At 50.7% G+C, this 27,470-nt stretch overlaps 1 protein-coding gene and 1 long non-coding RNA gene across 4 annotated transcripts; one reads left to right on the top strand and one right to left on the bottom strand.

Moving 5' to 3' along the window:
• Positions 1 to 419: 419 nt before the first annotated feature.
• On the bottom strand, positions 420 to 20,539 carry Orai2 (ORAI calcium release-activated calcium modulator 2). Of its 3 annotated transcripts, none has more exons than NM_001170403.1 (3): positions 20,364 to 20,539; positions 11,121 to 11,358; positions 420 to 4,052 (listed from the first exon to the last, which is right to left on the bottom strand). In NM_001170403.1, the coding sequence occupies exons 1-3, from the start codon at positions 20,537 to 20,539 to the stop codon at positions 3,525 to 3,527; spliced, it is 942 nt and encodes a 313-aa protein (NP_001163874.1). In that variant the 3' UTR covers positions 420 to 3,524. The 3 variants fall into 3 exon arrangements, with proteins under 3 accessions (NP_001163874.1, XP_038945455.1, XP_017453845.1); XM_039089527.2 differs by lacking the exon at positions 20,364 to 20,539 and adding an exon at positions 4,831 to 4,966 and having other exon boundaries at positions 421 to 4,052; positions 11,121 to 11,259; XM_017598356.2 differs by lacking the exon at positions 11,121 to 11,358 and having other exon boundaries at positions 421 to 4,052; positions 20,364 to 20,499.
• LOC134481277 (uncharacterized) lies at positions 17,136 to 22,183 on the top strand. The gene is made up of 2 exons (XR_010056738.1): positions 17,136 to 18,536; positions 19,531 to 22,183. It is a non-coding gene; the product is annotated as an uncharacterized LOC134481277 (long non-coding RNA).
• Positions 22,184 to 27,470: the final 5,287 nt, after the last annotated feature.

Raw genomic sequence — 27,470 nt, 5'->3', positions numbered from 1 at the left:
GGGGTGTCTTGTTTGTTGGTGGCCCCAGTGGGTGGCCCGGATGGTAGCTATAGAGACCTAAGGGACCAACACCTCATAGGCTCCTCTTCTAGAAGCTTGTGAAATGTACCTGATCTCATCCAGATGGGTTCTGGTGAACTCAGCCACCCACATTAAGCCTGTCTTTCTCCCTCCCCTTCAGAAAGGAGGCCAGGAAGAGGCACTGTTGCCAAAAGGAAGGCTCTCCCGGGGTCCAGTTGACAGGAACCTCATTTGGGTCCCAAAAGCCTGCTTTCCATCCTGGACGGGCCCTGTGGAGCAGTGACTAGCAGTAAAAGGCTTCAGATAGAGTCCCCATGCTAGGATTGGGGATCAGCAGTGTGGCAGGCACTGGGATGGACCCCCCTGAACCATGGTACACACTTCTCAAGAGCACAGAGGTTTTAAAAGCTGTATTAGTTTATTCAGCTCAACCCAGGGCAACTGCTAAAAAAAAAAAAAAATCCACACACAGGAAAGGAATTATTTACTGCGGAAATAAATAGTGGCACAATCTTGAGTCCTCTGCGCTCCTGTAGTTTATTTTCTGTAGACTTTCCCAAAAGACACCAAGACACCAATCATGGTCTGCCTTTGCAGTTTCTTAAGTTGAAACACTTGAATTTGGAGACTTTGTGGCCAAGGGTACAAGGAGGCCATGTTGGGAAGGGCCTTGGTGTGTCTGAGGACACTGGTCCCTTGAGCACCAGGAAGGGCTGAATCTTGGATAGATGAAATTAGGGCAAGCCTGTGCCGGCCCCAGGGGGCCCACAGTAGTTCTAGCCACGTGGCCGCAGTTAGAACAGGATTCAAAATCAGGTTATGCCTCCAGAAACCAAACTTCCAGCCTTGAGCCTACTGGCTTCTGCCACTGTTCACGGTAAGGGCTTATCCTTCAACTCCTGACAGCGCTGTGGGGTGGCCCTGTGACTCCTGCCTGTGAGTCACCACATGGGCAGATGTTCATGCACAGATGGTTGTCCCATGCTTGGCACTAGGAAGACTAACGGGATAATGGGAGTCACACACTGCACCAAGTGCCGGACCAAATGGCCTCAGAAAATAGGCAGAAGGAATGGACCCAACGCCCAACAAGAATCCCCTTTTTATGTCGTATATGTACATGCACATCTGTGTGGGTGCCTGCAGAGGCCAGAAGAGGGTGTTGGATCCTCTAGGACTTGACTTACAGGCAGTCGTAAGCTGCCCTATGTAGGTGCTGGGAGATGAACTCTGGCCCTCTGCAAGAGCAGCAAGCATTCCTAACTACTGGGGCCATCTGCAGCCCCCCTTTTTTTTTGATACAAAATCTGTCCAGCCCAAGCTAGAACTCATTGTGAACTTGGACTCTAGATCCTCCTGCCTCCTGAATGCTTAGATGACAGACACACCCGGCCATGTTTGATTTATGAGTGCCGTTTCAGGGCGTGCCCGAGTGGGAAGCGGCTCACTCCAAAAGGTCACCTTCCCTTCCCCCTGCCTGCACACCATCTTATGGTGATTCTGATAATCAATTCTTTTTCTCATTATATTTACTTGGGTGTGGGTCAGAGGATGGGGGCGGAGCTCAGGTCTCCAGGCTTGGTGGCAAGTGCCTTTACCCACTGAAGCCATCTCATCCACCCAGGATTCTAGCATTCTTCTGCCAAACAAACAAACCAAACTAGGCTGGGCTTCCCAAAAGACCCCAGGAAAACAGAAATCTGATATACAAGGGGTCTCAGACAGATGTCTGCAGGGGCTGAGGGTTTTCCCTGGAGTCACAAGACACCATGTCCCAGTTCTCCACTGATGTCACAGCTTACAAGGAAGATCTCCACAAGGCTCCCCAGGGCCCTCTTCATGTTAAGTTTAGGCTTGGCAGTATGTCCCATTTCCAGAGACCTCGGGATGGTGGTGGGGCCCTCCAGGATCCCATGGGCACCAAATCCAGACTCCAGAGAAAAGCTGTTGTAAGAAATGGAAATGGCGCTCATGGGAGCCCAGCGGCCATTTATATACAGAGTAAGAGACCACAGCCCCCCCTAGGTAATGCTGCAGAAATGGGGGAGCGTTGGCTCCCACGCAAGCTGCTGCTGTACCGCAGGGTATGCATGACAACACCAGCTGGGCCAGATGCCCGTAGTGACAATGCCAAACTCATGCACAGCTGTGTAAGCATGGGGCAGGGCCCTGCATGGAGAGCCCAGCAATGGGGTGTTGAGGTCTCCCCTTCTCTGCCCATGGCCTGCCTACATTAGGCTGGGGCTGTTCCCTGCCACGCCCATAGGCCTAACCACAGGGCTAGCCACAGGCCTAACCACTTTGCAAAAACAGGAAGTCTCCACAGTTTATCCTCTCAACATCTGGGGGCTACAGACAGAAGGGAGCTGAGCTGGCTGGCCTCTGAGATGGTGCCCCTGCCTGTGTTGGCACAGTCTAGGTGGGGGGAAGGGTGGCTGGCTCAGGTCTGTAGCTAAGAGATGGACACCTCTGTGTGGGAGAGTCTGCTTCATGGTGTGTGTGTGTGTGTGTGTGTGTGTGTGTGTGTGTGTGTCCATCTCTGACCTCCGTCAAGCCTGTGGTGGGGGGTTCTAGAACATTTCTCCTCAATCATGCCAGGCCTCCCACACTGCACCATCTCTCTAGGACCAGGCAACCCAGATCCAATAACAGTATCCGTCACCCGTGTTGAGCTGCTGTGTGCCCCAGGATCCTGAACACCCTGTGACCCTCTCCAGAGTTGGGAGGAAGGAACCAACCTGAGCTACAGATCAGTTAACACATCCCTGTCTCTCTCTTTTTTTTTTTTTTTTCTGGAGCTGGGGACCGAACCCAGGGCCTTGCGCTTGCTAGGCAAGCGCTCTACCACTGAGCTAAATCCCCAACCCCCACATCCCTGTCTCTTATCACAACCCATGCTGTCCTGTGCTAGCCCTGGGCCCACCTCTGCACTCTCAAGCAGCCTATTCTGTGTGTGTGTGTGTGTGTGTGTGTGTGTGTGAGTGTGTGCATATGTACGTTTGTGTCTGCTCTTGTGCATGCATGTGCATGTGTCTGACTGTTTCAGGTAGCCTCAAACTCACCATGTAGCAGAGAACATCTGGTCTACCCTCCTCCACCTCCCTAGCACTGCGATATCCCACTGGAGCCCAGCCTCACAGCAGGCTTTGGGAATTCGCCGTCCTACCCTGCCAATCACAAGGTCCAGATGTCTGAGATCTCCAGTGCTCTCTGATCTGTTTGGACCAGGAAGTCCCCAGGGCCACGTGGTTGTGTTTTTTCTTCTGGCCTCCATGATGAAATGGATGCTGTTCTCACTCCTTTCGGACCCTGATTCATGCGAGGACAGGAGTATGGAGTTATTGGAGCAGCATCTGGGCAGTCTGTGTAGCAATCCCCACTGTGGCTCTTGTGATGCGTGGCGGATCTCATGCAGCCCCCTTGGCTACTCCTACCGGCTGCGTGGTGGCCTGAGGGTTGCTCTCCGGTGCAGGCTGGTATCAAACCACAAAGGCCTCCGTCCCTCACACCACCTGTAGGCTTCTCTCGTGCCCATCCAGCTGCACCTTGAGCTTGTGCAGTTCCTCGATCTCACGGTTGTGGCGCTCTGTCTTATGTCGCACCAGGGAGCGGTAGAAGTGGATAGTAAAGACCACGAAGATGAGACCCACAGGTACCATGATGATGGTGGACACCAGAGCGGCCTGCCAGCCCGTGTGGCTATGCGAGCCTGGCTGATCCTTGGCATCCACTGGGAGGAACTTGATCCAGCAGAGCAGGACCACCTCAGCCAGGAAAAGCAGGATGCCCAGAACGGTAGAGAAGCCCCAGGCAAGCTCGATGTACGGGTGCATGCGCTCGTGCGGCGACTCGCTGATGGAGTTGAGGTTGTGGATGTTGCTCACGGCTTCCACGTTGGGCAGGATGCATGTGCTGATGAGCAGGGCAAATAGGTGCACGGCTACCAGCACCGTGGTGCAGGCGCTGAAGGCGATGAGCAGGGGCTGAGGGTACTGGTACTTGGTCTCCAGCTGCACCTCCACCATGGCCACCTGTGGGCACAGCAGTAGTTGGGTCAGGCAGGCAGGGATGCATCCCACCATGGCCATCAGTTGGGTATAGCAGGGTGGGCTAGACATTCTAGGTAAGGGTTTCGCTGCTGAGCCACGCCCCCAGCCCTCCCCCATGGGATTCTACTGGTTTTTGTTGTTATGTTTGTTTTGGGTGTTTCTCTTTTTTTTTTTTTAAGAGAGGACTCTAAGGAAACAAAAATCATTAAAAGGCAGGAAGGCTGGAATGTGGTTTGGTGGTAGAGTCCCTGCCTAGAATTCCCCAGTGAGGGGCTGGGGGCGTGGCTCAGTGGTAGAGCACCTGCCTAGAATCCCCCAGGGAGGGGCTGGGGGCGTGGCTCAGTGGTAGAGCCCCTGCCTAGAATCCCCCAGTGAGGGGCTGTGGGCGTGGCTCAGTGGTAGAGCACCTGCCTAGAATCCCCCAGTGAGGGGCTGGGGGTGTGGCTCAGTGGTAGAGCCCCTGCCTAAACTCCCCCAGAGACATATGGTTTTTTTTTTTTTTTTTGATTCTTTTTTTCGGAGCTGGGGACTGAACCCAGGGCCTTGCGCTTCCTAGGCAAGCGCTCTCTACCACTGAGCTAAATCCCCAACCCCAGAGACATATGTTTTGCCTAGCATGTCTATGGATTTCCAACACCTCAAAAATAAATAAGTAAATAAATAAGGAAAGGGAGGATACAGGGCCTGCAGCATGCAGTTTGTGTCTGTTTTCAGAGGAAGGCCACCCAGGAACCATGCTTCTCCATATTTATGTGGAGACCTATGAGTGGACTGTAGATCAGGAGGAGGAACATGACGAGCTGAAGGTTGGGCACCAGCGCTTGCTGCTGGACTGGGAAATTGCTCAGCACATCCACTGGGGGACACTGACAGAAGAGGCTGGTGTACGAAAGTGCCTGTCAAAAAAAAAAAAAAAAAAAAAAAAGAAAGTGCCTGTCTCTCACCTGTCTTCATCCTTGCCTGATGTGGCCTCAACCTTGGCCACCAAAGTCTCCCAGCTGCCCCGAAGTCTGAGTGGGGGCCTGATTTAATGGCGGTAGAGAGAAAAACCCACTTGGTTCACAGCTCCACTTCATGACTTTTCTTTCCTCTTTTTTTTTTTTTTTTCTTTTCTTTTCTTCGGAGCTGGGGACCGAACCCAGGGCCTTGCGCTCGCTAGGCAAGCGCTCTACCACTGAGCTAAATCCCCAACCCCTTCTTTCCTCTTTCAAAAAGTTTTTATTTTATTTATTTGTGCGTGCGTGTGTGTGTGCGTGCGAGCGAGTGTGCGCGCACGTGCACCTATGCATGTGGAGGAAAACCTGCAGGAGCAGCTTCTCTTCCTTCTACAGTGTGGGTTCCAGGACTGAAGCCAGGACATCGCACTTGGCAGTGAGCATCTTTGTCTGCTAGCCCTGACTCTGCTCTTGCCTCTACTGTGAATATTCAGGTTGCTTCCTGCCACTTCCCCTGGGCATTTTCATATACTAGAGGAAACTTCCAGAAGCGATGCAAAGGGTACCAGGATGTTTCTTAAAGGTCTCTTCCTATGGTTCCGGAAGCATCTGCCAGTACTAAAGGAACTGCATGAACACAGTGGGAAATGAATCATTACCAAAAGCATGGCTGCCACGGCCAGCCTAAGGTCACAACGGAATCCCGGTCACCTGTACGACCTTGGCCTCCCTCCATGCCTGTCTACGCACTGCAGGCTGCCATGATGTCCAGACCTTCCCCTCCCTGTCTCCAGAATGCACACTCCCTGTCTGATCATTCGCAGAACCTGCCTGGAAACCTCACAAGTGGTATAAGCTTTCGTTTGGGTGAGACACTATAAAGTCTTCCAAAGTTGGAAGAGCCAAATGGTCTCGAGGCCTGGATCCAAAAACGACAGCTGCAGATGGGAGTGAGCTCCGCGCATCTCACAGAGAAAGGGACCAAGCCGGGGGTGCAGCTCAGACGTACAGAGCTTGCCTGACAGACATACATGGGCCCTGGGCTCCATCATCAGCACCACACACACACACACACACACACACACACACACACACACAGATACACACACGCACACACACACAAGCAGGCACACAAACACATAGACACAGACACACAGACAGATTCAAACACATACAGACACACACACAGGCAGACGCACAGACACACCCAAACATATACAGACACACAGACACACAGGCAGAGACACAGGCACACAGAGATACACTCAGACACATAGACACAGACACACAGACAGACACACAGGCACACAGAGATACACTCAGACACAGACACAGACACATAGAGACACACAGACAGACACACAGACACACAGAGATACACTCAGACAGACACAGGCACATAGACTCATACAGACAGACACACAGACACACATACATAGACAAATACAGAGAGACAGAGAGACAGAGAGACAGACAGACAGACAGACACACACACACACACACACACACACACACACACACACACGTGTGAGGGAGAAAAGAAGCTGAGTGTAGTAGTGCCCGCCTTTAATCCAAACACCAGGAAGCCAGATCAGGAGAATCTCTAAGCTGGAAGTCAGCCTGGTCTACAGTGTGTTCAAGGACAACCTGTCTACCTGGTGAGACTGTCTGAAAATTCAAAAACAAGGAAAGGAAGTAAGTCTCATACATGCTCCTTCAAATTGAGCTTGAAAGTCCATTCAAGTGGCGCACGCCTTTAATCCAGCACTCAAGATTCAGAGGCAGACAGGTCTGTGAGTTCAAGGTCAGCCTGGTCCTCACAGAATTCCAAGACAGTCAGGGCCTTGAACTCTCAACCCTTCTGCTGCAGCCCCTAGAGCTGGGCTGACAGGCATGTGACATCACATCTTGTGCCTGCTGAGTGGCATTCGACCGCAGAGCCCCATCCCCACTGCCAGCCCCCTGTATCTTTCTGACTGTGACAGTTCTCTGTCCCTTGAAGTCACTGGCCATCAGAGGAGTCTGTGGACATTTTGTCAATCTTTGAACTCCAGTCTCACAAACCGATTCACAGAGCATCAGGAGAGAGTGGGCCCGATTCCCAGCTTGGTGGTGGTGATAGCTGGTATTGGATGTCTGACCTGCCTCTTTCGCCAAGGGTCCCAGGTTCTGTCAGAGACCAAAGCCACCTTTGGACCCTATGCTCTACATGAACTGTATGTAACCTTCCCCCGCAGGCCCTGGGGGTGGGGGGCGGAGGTTAAATGAGCTCTGAAGCCAGGCATGGTGATGTAGACTTTTTAATTGCAACAATTAGGCAGGAGGCTCGTGATTCTGAGACTGTGCATTGCACACTGACCCTGCACCTGGCAATTGCTTTTTTTCCTGTCTTTCCTGAAGCATGGTCTGATTGGTAGGCCAGGCGAGCACTAAATTCATTGTGTAGCTGAGGTGACTTTGAGTTTCTGATCCTCCTGCCTCCACCTTCCACGTGCTGGGGGTGCACGTGTGCACCTCTCTGCCTGGGTTATGCAGTACTGGGACTCTTGTAGGGTAGGCAAGCATTCTACTGACTGAGATACAAGCTTAGCATGATAAAGCCATTGGGGAAAATGATATATACTAGGGACATGGCTGGGGGTCCGGCAACAGCCAAGCACGCTTCTGGTAGTTTGAATAGGCTTGACCCAGGGAGTGCCACTATGAGCAAGTGTGGCCTTGTTGGAGTGGGTGTAGCCTTGTTGGGGCACTTGTGTCACAGTGGGCTTTAAGACCCTCCTCCTAGCCCGTGTCTGGGCTCCTGGTGCATATGCATGTGTGCATACCGGCACACACGTATGTGAATATTTACACACAGACACACAAGTATTTTTTAAAAGGTCCTAGAGCCGGAGAGATTCCTTAGGGGTTAAAATGATTGCACAGGAAGCCTGAGGACTAGCGTTTGGATTCCCAGAACCCATGTAAGTGCTAGGTGGGTGTGGTAGGCCACATACAATTCCCTGGAAGGGGAAACAGGATCTGCAGAGTCAGCTGGTTAGGAAGACTGACTGTGGGGTTGGGGATTTGGCTCAGTGGTAGAGCGCTTGCCTGGAAGCGCAAGGTCCTGGGTTCGATCCCCAGCCCCGGAAAAAAAAAAAAAAAAAAAAGGAAGACTGACTGTATCGATGGACTCTGGGTTTGATTGAGAGACCCTGTCTCTGGGGGCTGTAGAGATAATATGCTCTGTGGTTAAAAGCAGCGTCTACTCTTCCAAAGGACCCAGGTTCAATTCCCAGCACTCACATGGTGGCTCACAACTGCCTACAACTCTAACTCCGAGGATCTGAAGCCCTATTCCACCCTTCCCGAGAACCAGGTGCTCGCGTGGCACAGAGACACACACGCAGGCAGAACACCCAAAGAGAGAAAAGCGAAAAAAAAAGAGACTCTGCCTCAATAAATAGGATGGGAGAACAGTGGCATGATTCTCAACTTCAGTCTTGGGCCTCTGTATGCACGTGTTCATACATAATGTGCAATCTGAGCACGTGCACACACGTGTATACATGCTACACACGCATGCACGCACACATACACACACACACACACCACAAATGGACAAAGGGGAAAATCAAGATGAAAAAGGTCCCATAGAACAAAAAAAGAAAGGAAATAGAAAATACAAAGACCCCTAGTTCAATCTCTAGTAACAAATAAAGGAAACGAAACAAAAAAAACTCAAGTGCTGCTCAGAGGTAGGTAGCCTGGTCCTCCCTGTGGAGGGTCTAACTCTCACAGAATTGGCTTGCTTCTGCCACATCAGCTGTTTGTTTGATAATGGAGGCTGTGGCCTGGAGATAAAAACCAAGCCAAAACAAAAAAACAATTATTTGACTTGAAGTAAATCACTCCCTACCCAGTGGCACCCCACTGAGCAGTGGGACCCTCACGGCTTGTCCCCTGGACCGATTTCCTATGGGGTGTGGGGCAGGAACTCTGAAGTCCATGGGCAGAGAGGACTGACTCTTGTCCCAGGGTGACTAAGAGACTGGCAGCAGCCAGGAGTCAGGCTAGAAGCGCAGGCGACAGCCACACTTGGCCAGCATCTCCAGCCACAGCTGGTCTGGCCACTTGCCACAGATCCCCGAGTTCCCGCTCGAGTTCCTCGGATTCCCAAACTCGTGGGTGAGGCCAGAGATGGGACAGAAGAAAAACAACACAAAATGCTGCCTCTTCCAGTAAACCCTGCTCCCTGAAGCTGTTTTATTTTTGAGACAGGACATATATACCAGGTTAGCTTTGAATTTAGAGAAATTTGTCTGTCTCTCCCTCTTGAACGTTGGTTATTTTATTTATGTTGGTGTTTTTGGTGTGTGTGTGTGTTCATGTATGAGTGTGCACAAATTTGTCCCTGTCCACGTTCATGTGCAGGCCAGAGATGGACCTCAGGATTTGCTCTTGGGTGCTATCCACCCCCACCCCTCATTTGTGTGTGTGGTGAACATGGGTGTGTGTGCTTGTATGTGTGTTTGTACATGTCTATGTATGTGGGTGCACATGCATGAGGAGGCATGAGGCTGATATCTGGAATCATCCTCCATCGCTCTTCCAAATTTTTCATTGAGGCGGGGTCTCTCAAGCAAACTTGGAGCTCACCAATATGTCTGGCATTCCTGGGAGCCAGTTTGCTCTGAGGATCTTTTCTGTGTCTGCCCTTTAAGGCTGAGTTCCTAACAGCCACTCCCGCTCATCTGCACTTGCGTGGGTCTCTGGGATCTGAACCCTGGTCCTCAGGCTTACAAACACTGTAACTGCTGAGGAATCCCTCCAGCTCTTTACTATTTAAAAATTAACTGTGTGTGTGTGTGAGTGTGTGTGTGTGTTTGCGTGTGTGTGAGTGTGTGTGAATGTATGTATGTGTGTGAGTGTTTGCATGTGTGTGAGTGTATGTATGTGTGAGTGTGTGTGAGTGTGTGTATGTGTGTGCATGTGTGTGAGTGTGTGTGTGAGTGTGTGCATGTGTGTATGTGTGAGTATGTTGTGTGAGTGTGTGTGTGTGGGTGAGAGTGTGTTTGGATGAGAGTGTGTGAGTGTGTGTGCATGTATGTATGTGTGAGTGTGTTGTATGAGCGTGTGTGTAGGGGTGAGAGTGTGTGAGTGTGTGTGCATGTGAGTATGTGTGTGTATGTGTGAGTGTGTTGTGTGAGTGTGTGTGTGTGGGTGAGAGTGTGTGTTGTGTGAGTGTGTGTGTGTGTGGGTGAGTGTGTGTGTGGGTGAGAGTGTGTGTTGTGTGAGTGTGTGTGTGTGTGGGTGAGTGTGTGTGTGGGTGAGAGTATGTGTATGTGTGTGTTGTATGAGTGTGTGTGTGTGTGTGTGAGAGTGTGTGTGGGTGAGAGTGTGTGTGTGTGAATGTATGTATGTGTGTGAGTGTTTGCATGTGTGTGAGTGTATGTATGTGTGAGTGTGTGTGAGTGTGTGTATGTGTGTGCATGTGTGTGAGTGTGTGCATGTGTGTATGTGTGAGTATGTTGTGTGAGTGTGTGTGTGGGTGAGAGTGTGTTTGGATGAGAGTGTGTGAGTGTGTGTGCATGTATGTGTGTATGTGTGTGTGTTGTGTGAGTGTGTGGGTGTGGGTGGGTGAGTGTGTGTGTTGTATGTGTGTGTATGTGTGTGTATGAGTGTGTATGTGTGTGTGTGGGTGAGAGTGTGTGTGTGTTGTGTGAGTGTGTGTGTGGGTGAGAGTGTGTGTGTTGTGTGAGTGTGTGTGTGAGTGTGTGTGGGTGAGTGTGTGTGAGTATGTGTGTGAGTGTGTGTGTGAGTGTGTGTATGTGTGTGTGTGTGCACCTGGGTGTGTCACGTCAGTACGAGTGCAGGTGCACACATCTTGCAGAGGTCTCATTTTCACGAGCTTCCATCCTCAGACCTCTCCTTACTGTGGGTCTGGCGAGTGAACTCAGGTCCTGACGTTTGTGTGGCAAGCACCTTATTGGCTGAGCTGAATCCGGCTTCTTTTGAGCCCTGGGTTTATAGTCGTGACCTGGAGAGGAAGTGTCCTGGAGCCCTGCAAGACCTCAGGAAACACATTTGCTGGGGCTACTCTTGCCCTGTCCCCCTCCCCAGTCCCCGCACTCACCATGGCGAAGCCGGACAGGAGGGCAGAGGTCCGGCTGGAGGCCTTCAGCTTGGCCCTGCTCAGGTACAGCTTCCTCCAGGACAGGGCCTGCACCGAGTGGTGGTTGGATGTGACCAGTTCCAGGTAGCTGCGTCGGACCCAGTCTCGGTAATCCATGCCCTTGTGGCCGGGTTCAGGGCAGGCGGGGGCAGAGGGGTCCATGGGCACATTGAGCTCGGCACTCATGGTGGGGACCAGGCTGGAGGAAGAAGGAACGTGATATTCTGGAGCACCTTAGACGGTCCTTGTGCAAAAACCAGAGTCTGCGGCCTTTTGTAGTTCTGTGTCTTAAGATACATTGCGTTTCTTTATGTGTGTGTGTGATGGTACGTGTGCATGCCTGTGTGAGTATATATGCACATGTGCACATGAGCCTGCACACATATAGGGGTCAGAAGAGGGCATAGGGTATCCTTGTCTACGCTGCCTACTCCTTCCAGGGTCTTTTTTTCAAGCAAGGGCTCGCTCCGCTCCACCAAGCTGGGATCCAGTCAGTGCCCCGCCTCCAGTGTTCTTCTGGGTCTGCCCTGCTCAAAGCTGCAGTTACAGACACGGGTAGGAAGCCCGACTTGTTAGGTGGCTGCTGGGACCTGAACTCAATTCCCTGTGACTGCTCGGCAAACATCTGTAACACCGAGGACACCTCAGCAGCCCCATGCTTTGGTTCCGGTTTTGTCTACCTTTTTAAAAGCCTGGTGGTGGTGGTGCACACCTTTAATCCTTGCACTCAGGAGTCAGAAGCAGGCGGATTTCTGAATTCGAGGACAGCCTGGTCTACAGCGTGAGCTCCAAGACAGCCAAGGCTACCTACAGAGACCCTGTCTTGAAAACGAAAACAACGAAACAAAAAGATGTATTTGCTCTATTCTACATGCATGAGTGCTTTCTCTGCAAGTACGTAGGTGTGCATGTGTCACTGGTGCAAGACGACGCCCTGGGACTGGAATTACAAGTGGCTGTGAGACACCGTGTGGGCGCTGGGAATGAAGGGTCTTCAGCAAGTCGGGAAGAGCTCTGAGCCCTGAACCCTCCAGATGCTTTTCTTGTCTATTTTAATTTGTGAGTGTGTTGAGAGTAAGCATGCACACACACACACACACCACACACAGACACACAGACACACACAGACACACAGACACACACAGACACACAGACACACAGACACACACACACACAGACACACACACACACACACCCTGACACAGTAGCAGTGGGTATGAGAGGACAATCTGCAGGGGTCGGCTTTCTCCTTCCTCCATGTGGCTCCCTGAGATCAAACTCAGCTTCTCACAATTGGCAGCAAGCCCCTTTACTTGCCAAGCCATCTTGCCAGCCCTAGAAAGAACCAAAATCTAAATTCCCCTGTTACTGTTTGGAGACACAGTTTCGTGGAGCCCAGGTAGGCCAGGAACCTATCGGTCTGAGGCAATGATGACAGGATCCCTCGGCTGCCACCACCTCAGTGGCTGAGAACAAAGGCCTGGGCACCATCACCCTGGTTTGGGCTTGGTAGGGTCAAGCATGAAACCCGAGGCCTGTAGTACGCTAGGTGGACACCTTCTAACCAAGCTACATCGCTAGCATCTGTGTTGTTCTGTTTGTTAAATAGAAATCTTAGAAGCATGCGCATGTGTGTGCTTGTGTGCTGCATTTTATGTGTACGAGTGAACGTGTTTGGTACCTGTGCAGACAAAAGCCAGAGGCTGACACTGTGTGTCTTCTTCCGTCAGACTCCAATTGATAATTGAGAAAGTCCATTGAATCTGGACTCTGCCAACTTGGCTAACCTGGCCATCTGTGCAGTCCCAGGTGTCCTCCTGCCTCTGCCTCCTGAGCACGGGCATTACAGGTGCAGAATGCCTGATGCCGGGACCTGGACTCAGGCCTTCACGCGTACACAGCAGGCGCTTTATGACTGACTCATCTCCCCAGCCTTGTGTTCTGTTTTGAGATAATAGCTTGCTCTAGGCTAGGCTGGCCTCAAACTCATGACCCTACCTCAGCGTCTTGGCGTCTTGAGTGCTGGAATTACAGGCCTGCGCCATTATGCTTGGCTTCCAAGTCCAATGGCAGAGGCAAGGGCTCAAAAGTAGCTTGGGTATGGAGCTCTGGTCACTAAGGCAGCCTTGCAAGACAGAACACAGAGCTCTCGGCAGAGGAGGGTCAGGTATGCAATACCAGGCACCACCATGGCCACGCAGTTGCTCTGTAAATTTGACTCATGATGGGACCTATTTTGTGTGACTGGATTTCAAAGTTTAACAGAAAGTACCCACTGACTGCCCTGACTGACAGTCTTCACGGATCAGGGAACTGACCCACTCAGAAAGAGCCAGGGTGCTGGCGGTGGAACGGGGCTCTGCAGTACAGTGCTTGCCAAGAATCCATTGCTTCTTGGCAGATTCTAGACAAGTGATCTTCCTTTAAGCTATGCCTCAGCCTGTCAGTGGGGAACTCCAGGAAGATGCTCTACCACTGAGCCAGGCCCCCAGTTCCTCACTGGGAAATTCTAGGCAGGGGCTCTACCACTGAGCCACGCCCCCAGTCCCTCACTGGGGGATTCTAGGCGGGGCTGACCACTGAGCCACGCCCCCAGATCCTCACTGGGGGATTCTAGGCAGGGGCTCTACCACTGAGCCACGCCCCCAGCCCCTCACTGGGGGATTCTAGGCAGGGGCTCTACCACTGAGCCACGCCCCCAGTCCCTCACTGGGGGATTCTAGACAGGGGCTCTACCACTGAGCCACGCCCCCAGCCCCTCACTGAGGGATTCTAGGCGGGGCTGACCACTGAGCCACACCCCCCGCCCCTCACTGGGGGATTCTAGGAAAGCATGAGGTACACTATCTGCTCAACTGATCTCAATCTCCTCCCCTCCCCTCTCTCATTTGCTAGCATGTGTGTCTGCTTGCCATGTACATATGTGGTGCCCAAGGGAGGCCAGAAGGGGACAGATGGCTGTGAACTGCCATGTGGGTACTGAAGATGGAATGGGATGCTCTGGCAGAGCAGTCAGTGCTCGCTACTGAACCAACCGTCCTGCCCTTCTGTTCCCTTTTTCCTTTGTTTAGCTTTTATTTTGAGGCAGAGTTTTGGTAAGTTGCTCAGGTTGAGCCTCCTGCCTCAGCTTCTGGTCTAGGTGGGATTGAAGGTTTGCTTACTGGACTCTTGAACACAAGGTCCCTGAAGACCCAGAGCTGCTTTCCACGTGAGTGAGGGATATTTCTCAGCAGCTACTAGCTTCTCCAATCTAATCAGAGTCGTGATGAGTCACCACCTACAGTCGCTTTATAAGCTGAACTACACCCAGGCTGCAATGGAAACCCTTTAGCAAAGTGAAAATCAAGAGTGAGCTGAGACAGGTGGATATAAAATTGGAGGTCATGCTGTGCTGTGAGGTATGGTGTTGTGTATGTGTGTGTACATGTGCGTATGTATATGTGTGTGTGTGAGAGTGTATGAGTGTGAGTGTCTGTGTGTGTGTGAGTGTCTTGCGTGTATGTGAGTGTGAGTGTCTGTGTATGTGTGTGTGAGTGTGTGTGTGTGAGAGTGTCTATATGTATATGTGGGTGTGTGTGTGTCTATGCTCTCCACCTTACTTTTTAGACAGGCTCTCAAGTTCCCAGGACACTCCCATCTCTGCCCCGCAGTGCTGGGATTACAGGCAGGTCCTCGTGTCCAGCTTTTTAAGTAGGCGCTGGGGACCACAGAGATGGCTCAGTGGTTAAGAGAACATACATACTGCATTCCTGAGGACCTGAGCTGATTCTCGGCATCCACCTCAGGCAGTTTACAAACGATGTATAAGCCCAGCTCCAGGGGAATCGGACATCTGTGGTACTTGCATTCATGTGCATATACCCACACACAACAAAAAATAAATCTTAAAAAGAAAAAAAGATGTCTAAACCCAAATCTTCACTAATTCTAAGCAAAGACTGGTATGGTTTCTTTCAGGGTAGCCTGTGGTGGCGCACTGCGGGTGGGAGCCAACTGAGTAATCGCTCCAGGACAAGCCTGAAGGGCAAAGGTACCTTGTGGCTGGCTTGGCATCAGACAATAGCTCCAGTGTTCAGGGCCACCAGGCCCCACGAAAAGCTTCCCTGAGGCTGTTAGAAAACTGTAGCCAGGCAGGTGGTGATAAAGGCCTGTTGCCTCTCGCCCCATGGAGGCTGAGTCAGGACGAGTGAGAGCTTCAGGCCAGTGTGGGCTGCAGAGTGAAACTTGCGTGCGTGAGATGAGTGTGAGCATGTGCATGTGTGTTTGTGTGTGTGCGTGAGTGTGTGCATGAGCGTGTGTGTGTGCATGAGCGTGTGTGTGTGCATGAGCATGTGTGTGTGAGTGCATGACCACGTGTGTGTAAGTGCATGTGTGTGTGTATGCATGAGCATGTGTGTGTATGTGCGTGTGTGTGCGTGCATGAGAGTGTGTGTGTGAGTGTGTGCATGAGCATGTGTGTGTGCATGAGCATGTGTGTGTATGGCATGTGTGTGTGTGCATGAGCATGTGTGTGTATGTGCATGTGTGTGTATGCATGAGCATGTGTGTGTAAGTGCATGTGTGTGTGTAGCATGAGCATGTGTGTGTATGTGCGTGTGTGTGTGTGTATGTGTGCGCATGTGTGTGTATGAGGGAAGAGAAGGAGGGAGAGAGGAAGAGAACACGCACTAGTGACATATCTTGGAGGTAAGGAGATTGCCATCAATCCAGGGACCAGTATTCCACCCCTGGGGCCCAAAAGGTGGACAGAGAGAACTGACTCCTGAAAATTGTCCTCTGATCCTAACAGGCGTGCTGTGGCATACAGCAAAACAAGCAACGCAATTTAAAAGAGACAGAAACCGGAGGGAAAGAAACGAGGGAGAGACAGACTAAGAAACAAAACGTTAGGATAGAGTCCATGGTCCCATAAGAGGCTAGGGTGTTTATGAGGGTCAGCGGTGAAGGAAGTGCCCCTCGACACACCATGTCATACACCTAAGAGGACCATAAAGGAAGACAGCAACCGGAAGGGTCCTTTGTCCTGCCTTCCTCCTTGTTCTCAGGCAAGCTGTAGAAACCTCAGCTGTCATCGCCAACAACAAGGGTCCCCAAGGAACTGTTCTGTGTTCAGTCAAGTCCCTCGAGGGGACAGCCACTGAAAACAATTACCTTCGCTTCTTTTTTGTTTGTTTGTTTTTCTGTGTAGCCCCAGCTGTCCCGGAACTCATTCTGTAGATCAGGCTGGCCATGAATCAGGGAAGCATCTGCCTCCTGAATCCTGGGATTAGAGGTGTGAGCCACCGCTGCCCGACATGGTTGTTTCTGTGCATATGTGTAAGAGACAGGGTCTCACTAACTCTGGCTGGCCTTAACCTCGCTAAGTAGCATCCATATGTTCCAGTTCCACAATGATCTGCCCATCACTGGCCTGAGCCACCATACAAGGCTTCTAGGTCTGTTTATAAGAATGCCAACTTGAGGACTGGGGTCACATGTCACCACCTGCAGCCAAAGGTGTCTCCTCCCTTGGAGAAGACTCAGACAAATACTTCTCATCACCCCATAAGTTAGCTCCAAATGATTGAACATGTCACAATTTGGAAATGAACTTTTTCTTTTCTTTCCTACCCATACAACACAAAAATAAGACTGCAGTCTCGGGGGCGGCAGGAGGGGGGATAGGAGAGAGGATAGAAAGGGAGAAAAAAAACCTGTGAAAAACAACTTTACTTCCCTCAGCGGATGCTCTCATGCTTAGGCATCAAAGGTAAAGGAGAGGCTGGGGGCGTGGCTCAGTGGTAGAGCCCCTGCCTAGAATCCCCCAGTGAGGGGCTGGGGGCGTGGCTCAGTGGTAGAGCAGCTGCCTAGAATCCCCCAGTGAGGGGCTGGGGGCGTGGCTCAGTGGCAGAGCACCTGCCTAGAATCCCCCAGTGAGGGCCTGGGGGCGTGGCTCAGTGGTAGAGCCCCTGCCTAGAATCCCCCAGGGAGGGGCTGGGGGCGTGGCTCAGAGGTAAAAGGTTGGATTCCCAGCTTGGTGTAAAACTCGATGGAGTTAGGAGGATTAGGAGTTCAAAGCCATCTTCTGCTATATACTCTAGCTCAGTCTAGGCTGTAGGAAATTCTGTCTCAAAAGCAAACAAGCAAGCAAAACTCCAAACTCAAACAAAAAATTATGGTGAGCCACAAGCCTGGAGTCAGTGTGTTTTATTGACAAAGGCCAAGGCCTCAGACCCGTGGGAACTGGCAATGCCTTCCGCCAGGTGAGGCTCTGAGGCATGGCAAGGGCTTTCTCTGGTCCAAGGAGAGTTTATATAGGATTGAGCAGTGTGCACAAACTGACAACTGCAGTTTCCTCCTCCAGGGTGAAGCAACCAGGGAGGTGGTGGCCAGGTAAACTCAATCCCTTTAACACCCTTGCTAGGGTGCAGTGTCAGAGGACAGAGATTGAGGCTGCCAGCTACTTCTCAGGTTCTGCAGCTTTGGGGACATCACTAGGGTAAGGGACAAAGATGTGGCCACACCCTTACAGAGACATCCTCCTGAGCAGCTCTCCATGTACTGTACATAATAAACTCACTGAGGTCCTGGGTTATTGTATCGTTCGTACTACTCCATCACAGTGAGCATGGACCACCTAATCCCAGCCTTCCTGTACCCATGTCTGTGTGTCCGTCCCTCCTTCACTCCCTTGCTGCTCCAGTCAGATTTCCAGGACCAAGCCATGTAGGATGAGGTGAAAATCCAAACCAAACCAAAATCCCACAAGAGAGAGAATCTCGACCTTCAAAGAAATGCCCGATAGGGGAGCCATAGAAGCAAGAAACATGCTTCTCTGGTTAGCTCCCTGCCTGTGGTCAGGTGGTAACAGAAGGGCTCACTACCTGTCACAAGCAAGCCTAACACTGGGGCATCTGGAAATGGGTAGAAAAGGCAACGTGTCCTAGACAGACCCTTTGCTCAGTAGAAGTGGTGTAGAGAGTAAAATAATATACTACCCTTACAAAGGACCAGAGTCAGGTTTCCGGAATCCCAGTTAAACAACTTACAACTTAAAAAGCTCCAGGAGGTCTACTGCCCTCTTGTGGCCTCGAAAGGCACCTGTACTCATGTGCACACGCCCCCACATAGACACAGAACCAAAACAGAGCCTCTCTCCGAGACAAGCTGTTGCCCACAGAGAGGGTTCTGAGAAATAGGAAGTTGAAGCCATGTTTAGGAAGGCTCTCATCCTCCAGAGAATCGAGCAGGGAGCTTGGTTGCTTGAAGACAAGGAGATAGAAGACTCTTGGACTGGGACAACAGGGCTAGTTGCAGACAGACAGTAGGACTATGCTGGACTTTCTTCAGCAGTGCCAGAGCACAGGGACACGATGGTAGACTGCAACGGGAAGTCAGGTATTGCCAAGTCTCTTGGGGATAGACTATCTTTCACCCAGGGAGATGGCTTGGGGGAGAGGGGCGGTGCTCAGTGGTTAGAGCACTGGCTGCTCTTCCAGAGGACCCAGGTTCCATTGCCAGCATCCACATGGCAAACAACTGTCTGTGACTCCAGTTCCAGGGGATCAAAGGAAGGAAAGGATTCATAATGTGAAGAAGGTGGTTTCCCTGGGGGACCTCAAATGAGGAAGGCCCCTGGGTTCCGGTCTGAGAGTGCAGCTGAGGTAGGGTAGCCCGGGAGTGGGAGTGACTAGGGGTGGGCATGGAGGGCTATCTGCCTCCAGCTGAATCCTGATAGGCCAGCAAGTCTTATACGGACAGGCACTCTCTCTTCCCCTGTACTAGCCCAGGAGGCTCAAATTCATGCTCTTTTCTCCTCCTCTTCCTCTTCTTCCTCCTCCTCTTCTTCCTCCTCTTCCTCCTCCTCCTCCTCTTCTTCATTTTAACTTTTGTTTTTTTTTTTTGTTTTTTGTTTTTTTTTTTTTGGTTCTTTTTTTTTTTTTTTTTTTTTTTTTCGGAGCTGGGGACCGAACCCAGGGCCTTGCGCTTCCTAGGTAAGCGCTCTACCACTGAGCTAAATCCCCAGCCCCTAACTTTTGTTTTTTTTTGCACCCTCTGGATGTCCTAGAACTTGTTCTATGACCAGGCTGACCCCAAACTCAGCGATCCATCCACCTCTACCTCTGAGCTGTCATTACCACCCAGCTCCTTCCCTCTTTCCTTCTCTTTTGGATAAGGCCTTATGTAGACCGGGTCAGCCTCCAACCAAAACTGTAACCAAACATAGCCTTGAACTCTGGACGCACCGAGGGCTGTGATCACATACCTGATTTACATGGGGCTCGGGATTGAACCAGGGTTTCCTGCACGCTAGGTAAATTTTCTACTAACCGAGCTACATCTGCAGCTCCCTACTGACTCCCTTTCTATTTTTGGTTTTGTTTTGAGGCAGGGTCTTGCTGTGGAGCCCAGGCTGGCTTGGAACTTGGGATTGTCTCACATCATCTCCTGAGCACTGGGATCGTAGGATTTCCACCGCAAATCCATTCCTTACACTCTGAGGAACTATCTTGGTCCAACCCTTGCCCCATGGGGAGGAGCAGTGTCTGGCCTACAAACTCCAAGGCTGGAGGGGGAGCGGCGAGCAGCGAGACAAGATGGAGCCCACATGTGTCAGACATCACCAGCTCTAAGAGTACTAGGCAGACTGAACCTTTATTATTGTTGTTGTTATTATTATTATTATTAATTATTATTATTCTTCTTTTAAAAATAAGCAGTAGAACGATTAGGTCTGATAGAAAAAAGCCGGCGAGACTGTTAGACAGCCTTTCTCTTGCCAGGTTTGTTTTAAACTGTCCCAGGCAGCAGGCTATGGAGTCTGCCTGTTTTAACTTCCTCCAAATATCTGGGGCACAGGAACTGTGTCTTGTCACCCACGCGCCTGAGAGGTGGCAGCGGCCTGCCAAAACCAGCCACCTGCATCCTTGTCCTATACTCTAGGGACCTGAGAATCAGCTGGCAGCCCGATGATTGAAGTCTTCTGACACTGCACCGTACCAAGGATGTCAAGGGATTTAGGTCACCCGGCTACCCCTCTGCCTCTTATCATCCTGTCCCTTTCTCTCCATGCCATGCCTACCCAGGAAGAAGCTCCATCTCCTCCTGTCCGGTGTCCCTGATCCAATTTCCTCACGCCCCTTAGCTAGAAGGGGACCCTCTCCTGTTCTCCTTCAGACCCTCCCGAGACGCAGATGGACGCTCTCGCCGCCGCTGAGCACTCACCCTGGCTGGCTAGCCCTCAGCGCGCTTGGCTCCAGTTCTCCGCTCCGGCTCGTGGCTAGCGTCTGTGTCGGGGCCGGGTGGCCCGGCAGCCGGGCCAGGGCGGAGGACCGGCCCCCTCCCTCTTTCCGCCCGCAGCCGCTGCCTAGGCAACGCTGCGCCGCCGTCACGTGACCCATCCGTGGGGCCCGCCGCAGACCATGTGACCTGAAGAGCTGGGTGGGGATCGACCCCTCCTACAAGATCTAGGGGGTCTTCACTTCAGCAAAGTGCTATCAGCCCCTGTGGGGCTCAGGTGGGTGGGTCCGAGCGTGGGAGAGCCCTGCTTCTAGCCAGTGACACTAGGGGATGCCCAGCATCTGTTCTTGGCCGCGTGGAGAGGTGGGGACAGGGTGTGAGCGTTGCAGGGTGGGTAGAGGCGTGCAAGAAAGGCTCAGCCTGGCTACATCCTGGTTTGCCCAGCTGGTGCAGCGACACCATGCACAGAGCTACTGTGGTCACGCAGGTGGCTCTTGGTTCCAGCAAGGCCGTGAGGACCAAACACTGCCTTACACTAGAGCGCAAGGGACATGCACTAACTGCTGAGCTCTGGGCACTTCATGGGAGACAGAGAAGGGTCGTTTGGAGGCTGCGGCGAGGCACGCCCTTTCCACCCCCTGCTGCAGCCACCCTCCGTCACTGCTGGTGAACTCTGGGGTTTTACAACTGAGAAACTCAAACAGGAACGGCTCTGCAGGAAGTATACACTAAGCATACACGCAGCGCCTCAGTGGGTGCCTCGCGGCCTCTCGGAGTGTTTCCTATTTGCCTGATACGCTTCTGCTTGCGCGCTCCATATAGGATTTTTCCATCTGTCGCCAAAGCACTGGACTACGACACATTAACCCAAAGGAAGGAAAAATTCTACTCGTGTCCAAGTTTCCTGACAATTGGGAGTGTAGAGACGCTACTGTGATCAGTTTCGACTGGAGTCGCCGAACCCACTCACTTGGGACGGGTGAAAGCAATTCCTCCCTCCTGGTGCTGACCCCACTTGGCAGCGTGGGCCATCCCAGGACCTGCTCTGCTCCCCGTGTGCCTGCATAAGGGTCTGAATCTGAGGGAGCCACGTACTCTCAAGGCAACTGCCAGGCACCTTGCAGAGCTCAAGTTTGAGTAAATGAAAACAGGAAGGAGACACTTGGTAAACCCCCAGCCATTGCATCACGGATGACACTCTTTCGACAGGGTTTTTTTTTTTTTTTTTTGCTTCTTGCGGTTATTAGGAGGCCTGGCGCTTTGGAGTAGGACTTTCCAGCGCCAGGCTGTGAGGCTCCTCCACAGCCAGCACAATTATCTGGCATGCCTGGGCAAAAATGAAATGCCAACTGTAATTACCAGTCCTCCTAGGAGCCACTTCGCTAACCAAACACAGGCAGCAGCTCTTAGTGCTGTTTGGCTCACTTCGTCCTTGGAATGGAGGAAGCCATCGTATCTGTTTTGTTGAAAGGAGGGTCGGGCAGTCGTGGGGAGGGGGTCCACAACCCCTCTACCCCCTTAGGATCCCAGGGCACCGACTAGGGGTTACACAGAAGGAAGGAGGTTCAGGTCCACATGCAGGGTCTCTCCTGAGGGCGCCACATTGCTGTCTGGGCTGTCTGCCTGACGTTGGTTAGTCTTGGCAAGTTATTTCCTTTACTTAAAAATTTTTTAATTATATTTTATTTATTTAGTGGGGGCGGTGGTGTGCACCACAACACATGTGTGGAGGTCAGAGGACAACTTGTGGGAGTTGGTTCTTTCACTGCACCATGTGAATTAAACACAGCTTGTTAGACTTGGCACTGAGTGCTTTTCAGCTGTTTTTTTCTTTTCCTAGAACCTCAACTAGCCTGTCCTGGAACTCCAATTCTTGAACACACATAATGAATGTGTACAGCACGCTCACCCTCAATACATGAACCCCAAGTCTTATCATAGAGCATGGTCTCAGGACTTGTGTGGTCAGCGTGTCCAGTCCACTAGCTCCACACTCTGTCCCCTTAATGGACACGCATGGCTTACCTGGTACGTTCCCCTACCACAGCCCACTGTAAAAATTTAATATCAGGGGTTGGGGATTTAGCTCAGTGGTAGAGCGCTTGCCTAGCAAGTGCAAGGCCCTCGGTTCGGTCCTCAGCTCCGAAAAAAGAAAAAAAAATTAATATCAAATATCCTGACACATTGCTCAGACTTCTGCGGTTGGACAAAACACCTGAGGTTGGTTACGTTATGCAGACAAGCAGTTTATTTGGCTCCCACTTACTGAGATACATTTAGCAGCATGATGGGACCCCCCCTTCCTTATATGGTGAGGGTGTGTACCCATTATACTATCTATGGTCTCTTCCTTATAAAGCCACAAGAGTTCCGTGATGGTGGTCCCACCCTAGTGACCTCATCACTTTGCAAAGCCCCCGCCCCTGATCACTTAGGTGGTTAACCTCCCACCCTCACAATGCTATTAATTTAAGATGTGGAGGATTAAGCGGCTTGGATAGTGATGGGGAAGAGAGTTATATTTCTAACTCTGACCTTTCTTGATTGCTTTACGGCCTATCAATCCTCTAGGGGGTCTTGCCAAGATCCACCCTTCTCCAGGTTGAGACCTTCCAGCCATCTTGTTAACCTTTGACCTCTCCTGTCTCCACCTCACTTAGTGGAGATGTCGTCATTTCATTCCCCTCCACCCGAAGCAGTCCACCTGTACAAAACCGGAAGGTGTCTCAATGCTGTCGCATGGCTTTTTCTTTTTTCTTTGAGACAGGCTCTCTCATGTAACCCAAGCTAGACTCAAACCTGCTGTATACTTAAAGGATGACTAACCTGACCCTCCTCTTCTCAAGGGCTAGCCATGGGGGTTGGGGATTTAGCTCAGTGGTAGAGCGCTTGCCTAGCAAGCGCAAGGCCCTGAGTTTGGTCGCCAGCTCTGAAAAAAAGAAAAGGAAAAAAAAAAAAAAAAAAGAGCTAGCCATGCCCTGCCTTGGCTGGTTTATTTGGTGCTGGGAATGGAGCCTTAGGCTTCACGTAAGCAGGCGCTCTACCAAAGAAGCCTCTCTCAGAGCCTTGTCGTTCCTATCCATGGTTGTTCTTTGTATGTGCAGGGTTGTTTCTTGCTTTTAAAGACTTTATAAAATTGTTCTTTATTTTCTTTGTGTGTATATTTCATTTGCATGCATACACATGTGTGCTTTTCAGATTCCCTGGAATTAGAGTTGCAGATAGTTGTGAGCCATTATGTGGCTCTGAGAATTGAAGCCATGTCCTTTGTAAGAATAGTAAGTGCTCTTAACCACTGAACCATCTCTCCAGCTACTTTTAAAGATGTGTGTGTGTGTGTGTGTGTGTGTGTGTGTGTGTAAGGATGAGTTGGGGCCCCGGGAGCTGGAGTTACAGGCGGCTGTGAACTGCTTGATGTGGGTGCTGAGATTCAAACTCCATCCTCTGCAAGAGCAGCAGTCGCTGCTAACCACTGAGTCATCTGGCCAGACATCACAATCCATTTTACATCATCCTTGGCTCTTGTCCTCCCTGGGAGCGAAGTCCTGCTGTAGGAAGTCTTTGGCCTCTCCCCATTTCCTCTGCCCCACCTGTCTCTAAGTCAGGATGTTCACCCCTCTGGATCTTCACTGCCAGGGCCTTCCTCTTAAGGCCTTCCAGTCCACACTCCACTGTGGAAGATCCCCTCAAGAAGCCCTCGAAGCTCCCAGCCTCTGGTCGCCACCATACCCCAGGCTCTTGCTGTCTCTGGAGTCCCAGGGTGAACACTTGCTCTGCTTTTAGTAAACATTTACTACGTTCTATGGAATGAGGAAGCTGAAAAGGGCCTCTCTGGACTCCCTCCAGGCTGATTTCTAAGAGTGTTCTCTTTATGGAAATACATGCTAATATATGGTAATTACAGCTCACTTTAGTGGAGGACGCCGGCGAGTAAACAGAAATTAAGTTCTGAAGGAGAGAAAAGGCCTGCCTGGTTCTTGGGCCAGGAGGGAAAGCAGTTTCTGCACAATCTCCTTCTGTGCTGCCTTGGGGAGCTGCCAAGTCCCTGGTCCTGCAAAGGCAGGCTCAGATTGCCAAGTAGAAGTGCCATTCCTTGTGAGTTTTTGTTTTAATTGTTAGGGCTGGAGAGCTGGCTCAGTGGTTAAGGACACTTGCTGTTCTTCTTAAGGACCCGAGTTCTGTTCCTCACACCCACATGGTGGCTCCCAACCATCTGTAACTCCAGTTCCAGGAGACCAATGCCCTCTTCTGGTTCCATGGGCACCGGGTCATGTGGTGCACATATACACCTCAGGTAAAACATACACGTTAAAGAACAACAACAAAACCCAAAAGTTTGTCAACTTGACACAACTTAGCATCACTAGGGAAATTTGAATGAGGGACTGTCTATGGGCACACATATGTGAGAAACTTTTTTTTTAATTTACTTTTTTTTTTCTTTTTCTTTTTTTCAGAGCTGGGGACCGAACCCAGGGCCTTGCACTTGCTAGGCAAGCGCTCTACCACTGAGCTAAATCCCCAACCCCTTAATTGACTTTTAAAATGTGGGCTGAGATACTGTCCTGTTGTTGTGAAGAGACACCACGACCAAGACAACTTATCAAAAAAAAAGTATTTAGTTGGGAGCTTGCTTACAGTTTTAGAGGGTTGGTCCACGCCATCATGGAGGGAAACATGGCAGCAGGCATGGTGCTGGAACAGTAGCTGAGGGCTCACATCTCGTCCACAAGATGGAGGCAGAGAAAGCAGAGTTGGGAATGTTGTGGGTTTTTGAAACCTTAAAGCCTCCAACAAGGCCATACCTCTTTTTTGTTTGTATTTCGAGACAGGGTTTCTGTGTAGCCCTGACTGTCCTGGAACTTGCTCTATAGATCAGGCTGTACTCAAACTCAGAGATCCACCTGCCTCGGCCTCTCAAGTGCTGGGGTTAAAGGTGAGCACCACCACCACTCTCAAGGCCACACCTCTTAATCCTTCCTAAACAGTCCACTGAGAACCATACATCCAAGTATATAAGCCTATGGGGGTCATTCTTATTCAAACCACAGTGTGTTATTAGTGTTTGCCTGAATGTTTGTCTGTGCACCGTGTGTGTGCCATGCCTCAGACACCAGATGTCCCATTCCCTGGAACTAGAGTCACAGTTGTGAGTGAACATGTAGATGCTGAAAATTGAACCCAGGACCTCTCTCTTAGCTGTCGAGCCACCCCTCCTCTCCCAAATTGTCTTAAGTTAACTGACGTGGGAAGACCCAGCCCACTGTGAGTGGCACCATTCCTTAGGCAAAAGGGTCCTGATCTGTGTAAGAGTGGAGGAACTGAACTCAGCACTAGTTAGCAAAGATGCATTAACTTCTCCCTGCTCTTGACTGTAGACATGATGTGACTGGCTGTTTGAAGTTCCTGCCTTGAAATCCACACTGTTGGTCTGTAACAGCTTTTATAGCTAAAAACAAAAACAAACAAAACCTTCCATGCTTAAGTTATTTTTTTCTCAGGATTTTAAAAAACATAATAGTATCTGAAAACAAAAAATATTCCTTTAGCTCAGTTTGACAAATTTTCTATAAGATTAAAGCTGTAAACAGATAAATTTTAAAAATTCATGGCTCTTTGGAGGGCAAAGGTAGAACATGCCTTTAATCCCAACACTTGGGAGGCAGAAGAAAGTGGATTTGAGTTTGAGACCAATCTGGTCTACACAGTAAGTTCCAGGCCAGCCAAAGCTACACAGACCCTGTCGCAAAAAGGAAAAAAAAAAAAGGCTATTTACTTCAATTCAGCATTTCTAAGGTGGGTGTAAGTAGAATGTCCTAAGACTCTTGCTCAAATGTCCTCTGGCCAGTCCAATTCTCCTGATGCATGATACTGGGCTCTCTCCACTTCCCCTGCTGCCATGACTAGAGCCGTAATGAATCCAAACTTTGAGGTTATCACTATGGAGTCTGGATACTTACTGGCTTTTTTGAGACAAGGTCTCATGTAGCCTAGGCTGGCCTTGACTTGCTATGTGGCTGGCTTTGAACTCCTGATCTTCCTCCCTCTACCCCCCAAGTGCCATGACCCCAATTCATTCATTCATTCATTCATTCATTCATTCGGGTTTTTTTGAGACAGGGTTCCCCTAATTTATTATTTGGTTTTCAAATAATAAATAATGTAATAATGCTAGCTGCCCTGGAACCCTATCTGTAGACAATGCTTGCCTCAAACTCAGAGATTTGCCTGCCCCTGCCTCCTTTAAGTTGGGATTAAAGGCATTCACCCCCTGCCCAATGATCCCCGATTTATGCAGAATTGGGTTTCAAATCCAGAACTTCGTGTAGCTTGGGCAAGCACTCTATCAACCGGGTCACGACTCGAGAATCTAGAAGTCGTTGTGTAAGGACAGGTGTGCTAAGACTCAAGAGCAGCTTTCAGCCGTTGTTGCCCTCCTCCATGTGGATTCTGGGGGTCACACTCAGGTCACCAAGTCTGGCAGTAGGTACTCTTACAAGCCATCTCAACGGATTCTTAAGTGCTCTTCCATAGTTACTGCATATGTGTCAACTTTCTGGTAGCATCCCGCAGACAGGTTATGCTAACACAGCTTGAAGAAGTCCTGGTTGGCTTTCAGTCTGATCTCCTTAACTGTTTCCCAGGCATTTACTATCGTGTCCTGAACTTCTTGTTGGCACCAGGGATCACAGCCACCACCAAGGCCCTGGCTCTCGAAAGCTGAGGGTTTGAGGCAGTGGAGGGAGGGGACTGAGCATGTGAGGCAGTTGTTTCTGATGGGAGGACTGGCAGGCTGTGATGCTCAGAGGCCATGTTAGTCATCAGGCTGCAGACACTAGTGGTGTGGATGGGACATGAGGCAGAGCCCACAGGAGTAAGCAGGTTCAGGACCAGGTATGGACTCTGATCCCCAAGGTAGTGTGTGCATGGAAAGACGGGGAAAGAACATGCCCAAGATGAGATTCCTTCTCTCTTACAGTAGGCTTGAAGTATCCACCATATGCTCCTGAGAAACCATTAAGTGACCTTGGAACACAGGTTTGCAGGTCTCATCCCCAGGCTCAGAATGTACCAGTTAGCTTGACGTCCAAA

Source organism: Rattus norvegicus, chromosome 12 (assembly GCF_036323735.1).
Source record: "Rattus norvegicus strain BN/NHsdMcwi chromosome 12, GRCr8, whole genome shotgun sequence".
Classification (NCBI taxonomy): Eukaryota; Metazoa; Chordata; class Mammalia; order Rodentia; family Muridae; genus Rattus; species Rattus norvegicus.
Note: the sequence above shows the minus strand (reverse complement) of the source record. Positions and strands in the feature narration are given on the sequence as shown.

Excerpts from the sequence above, each read along its gene's own strand:
- Orai2 (NM_001170403.1), bottom strand. The coding sequence starts at position 20,539 with ATGGGTCACGTGACGGCGGCGCAGCGTTGCCTAGGCAGCGGCTGCGGG. Across the intron at positions 11,359-20,363 it reads CTGAGGGCTAGCCAGCCAGG|CCTGGTCCCCACCATGAGTG; the intron begins GTGAGTGCTCAG and ends TTCTTCCTCCAG. Across the intron at positions 4,053-11,120 it reads TCCTGTCCGGCTTCGCCATG|GTGGCCATGGTGGAGGTGCA; the intron begins GTGAGTGCGGGG and ends CTGTGCCCACAG.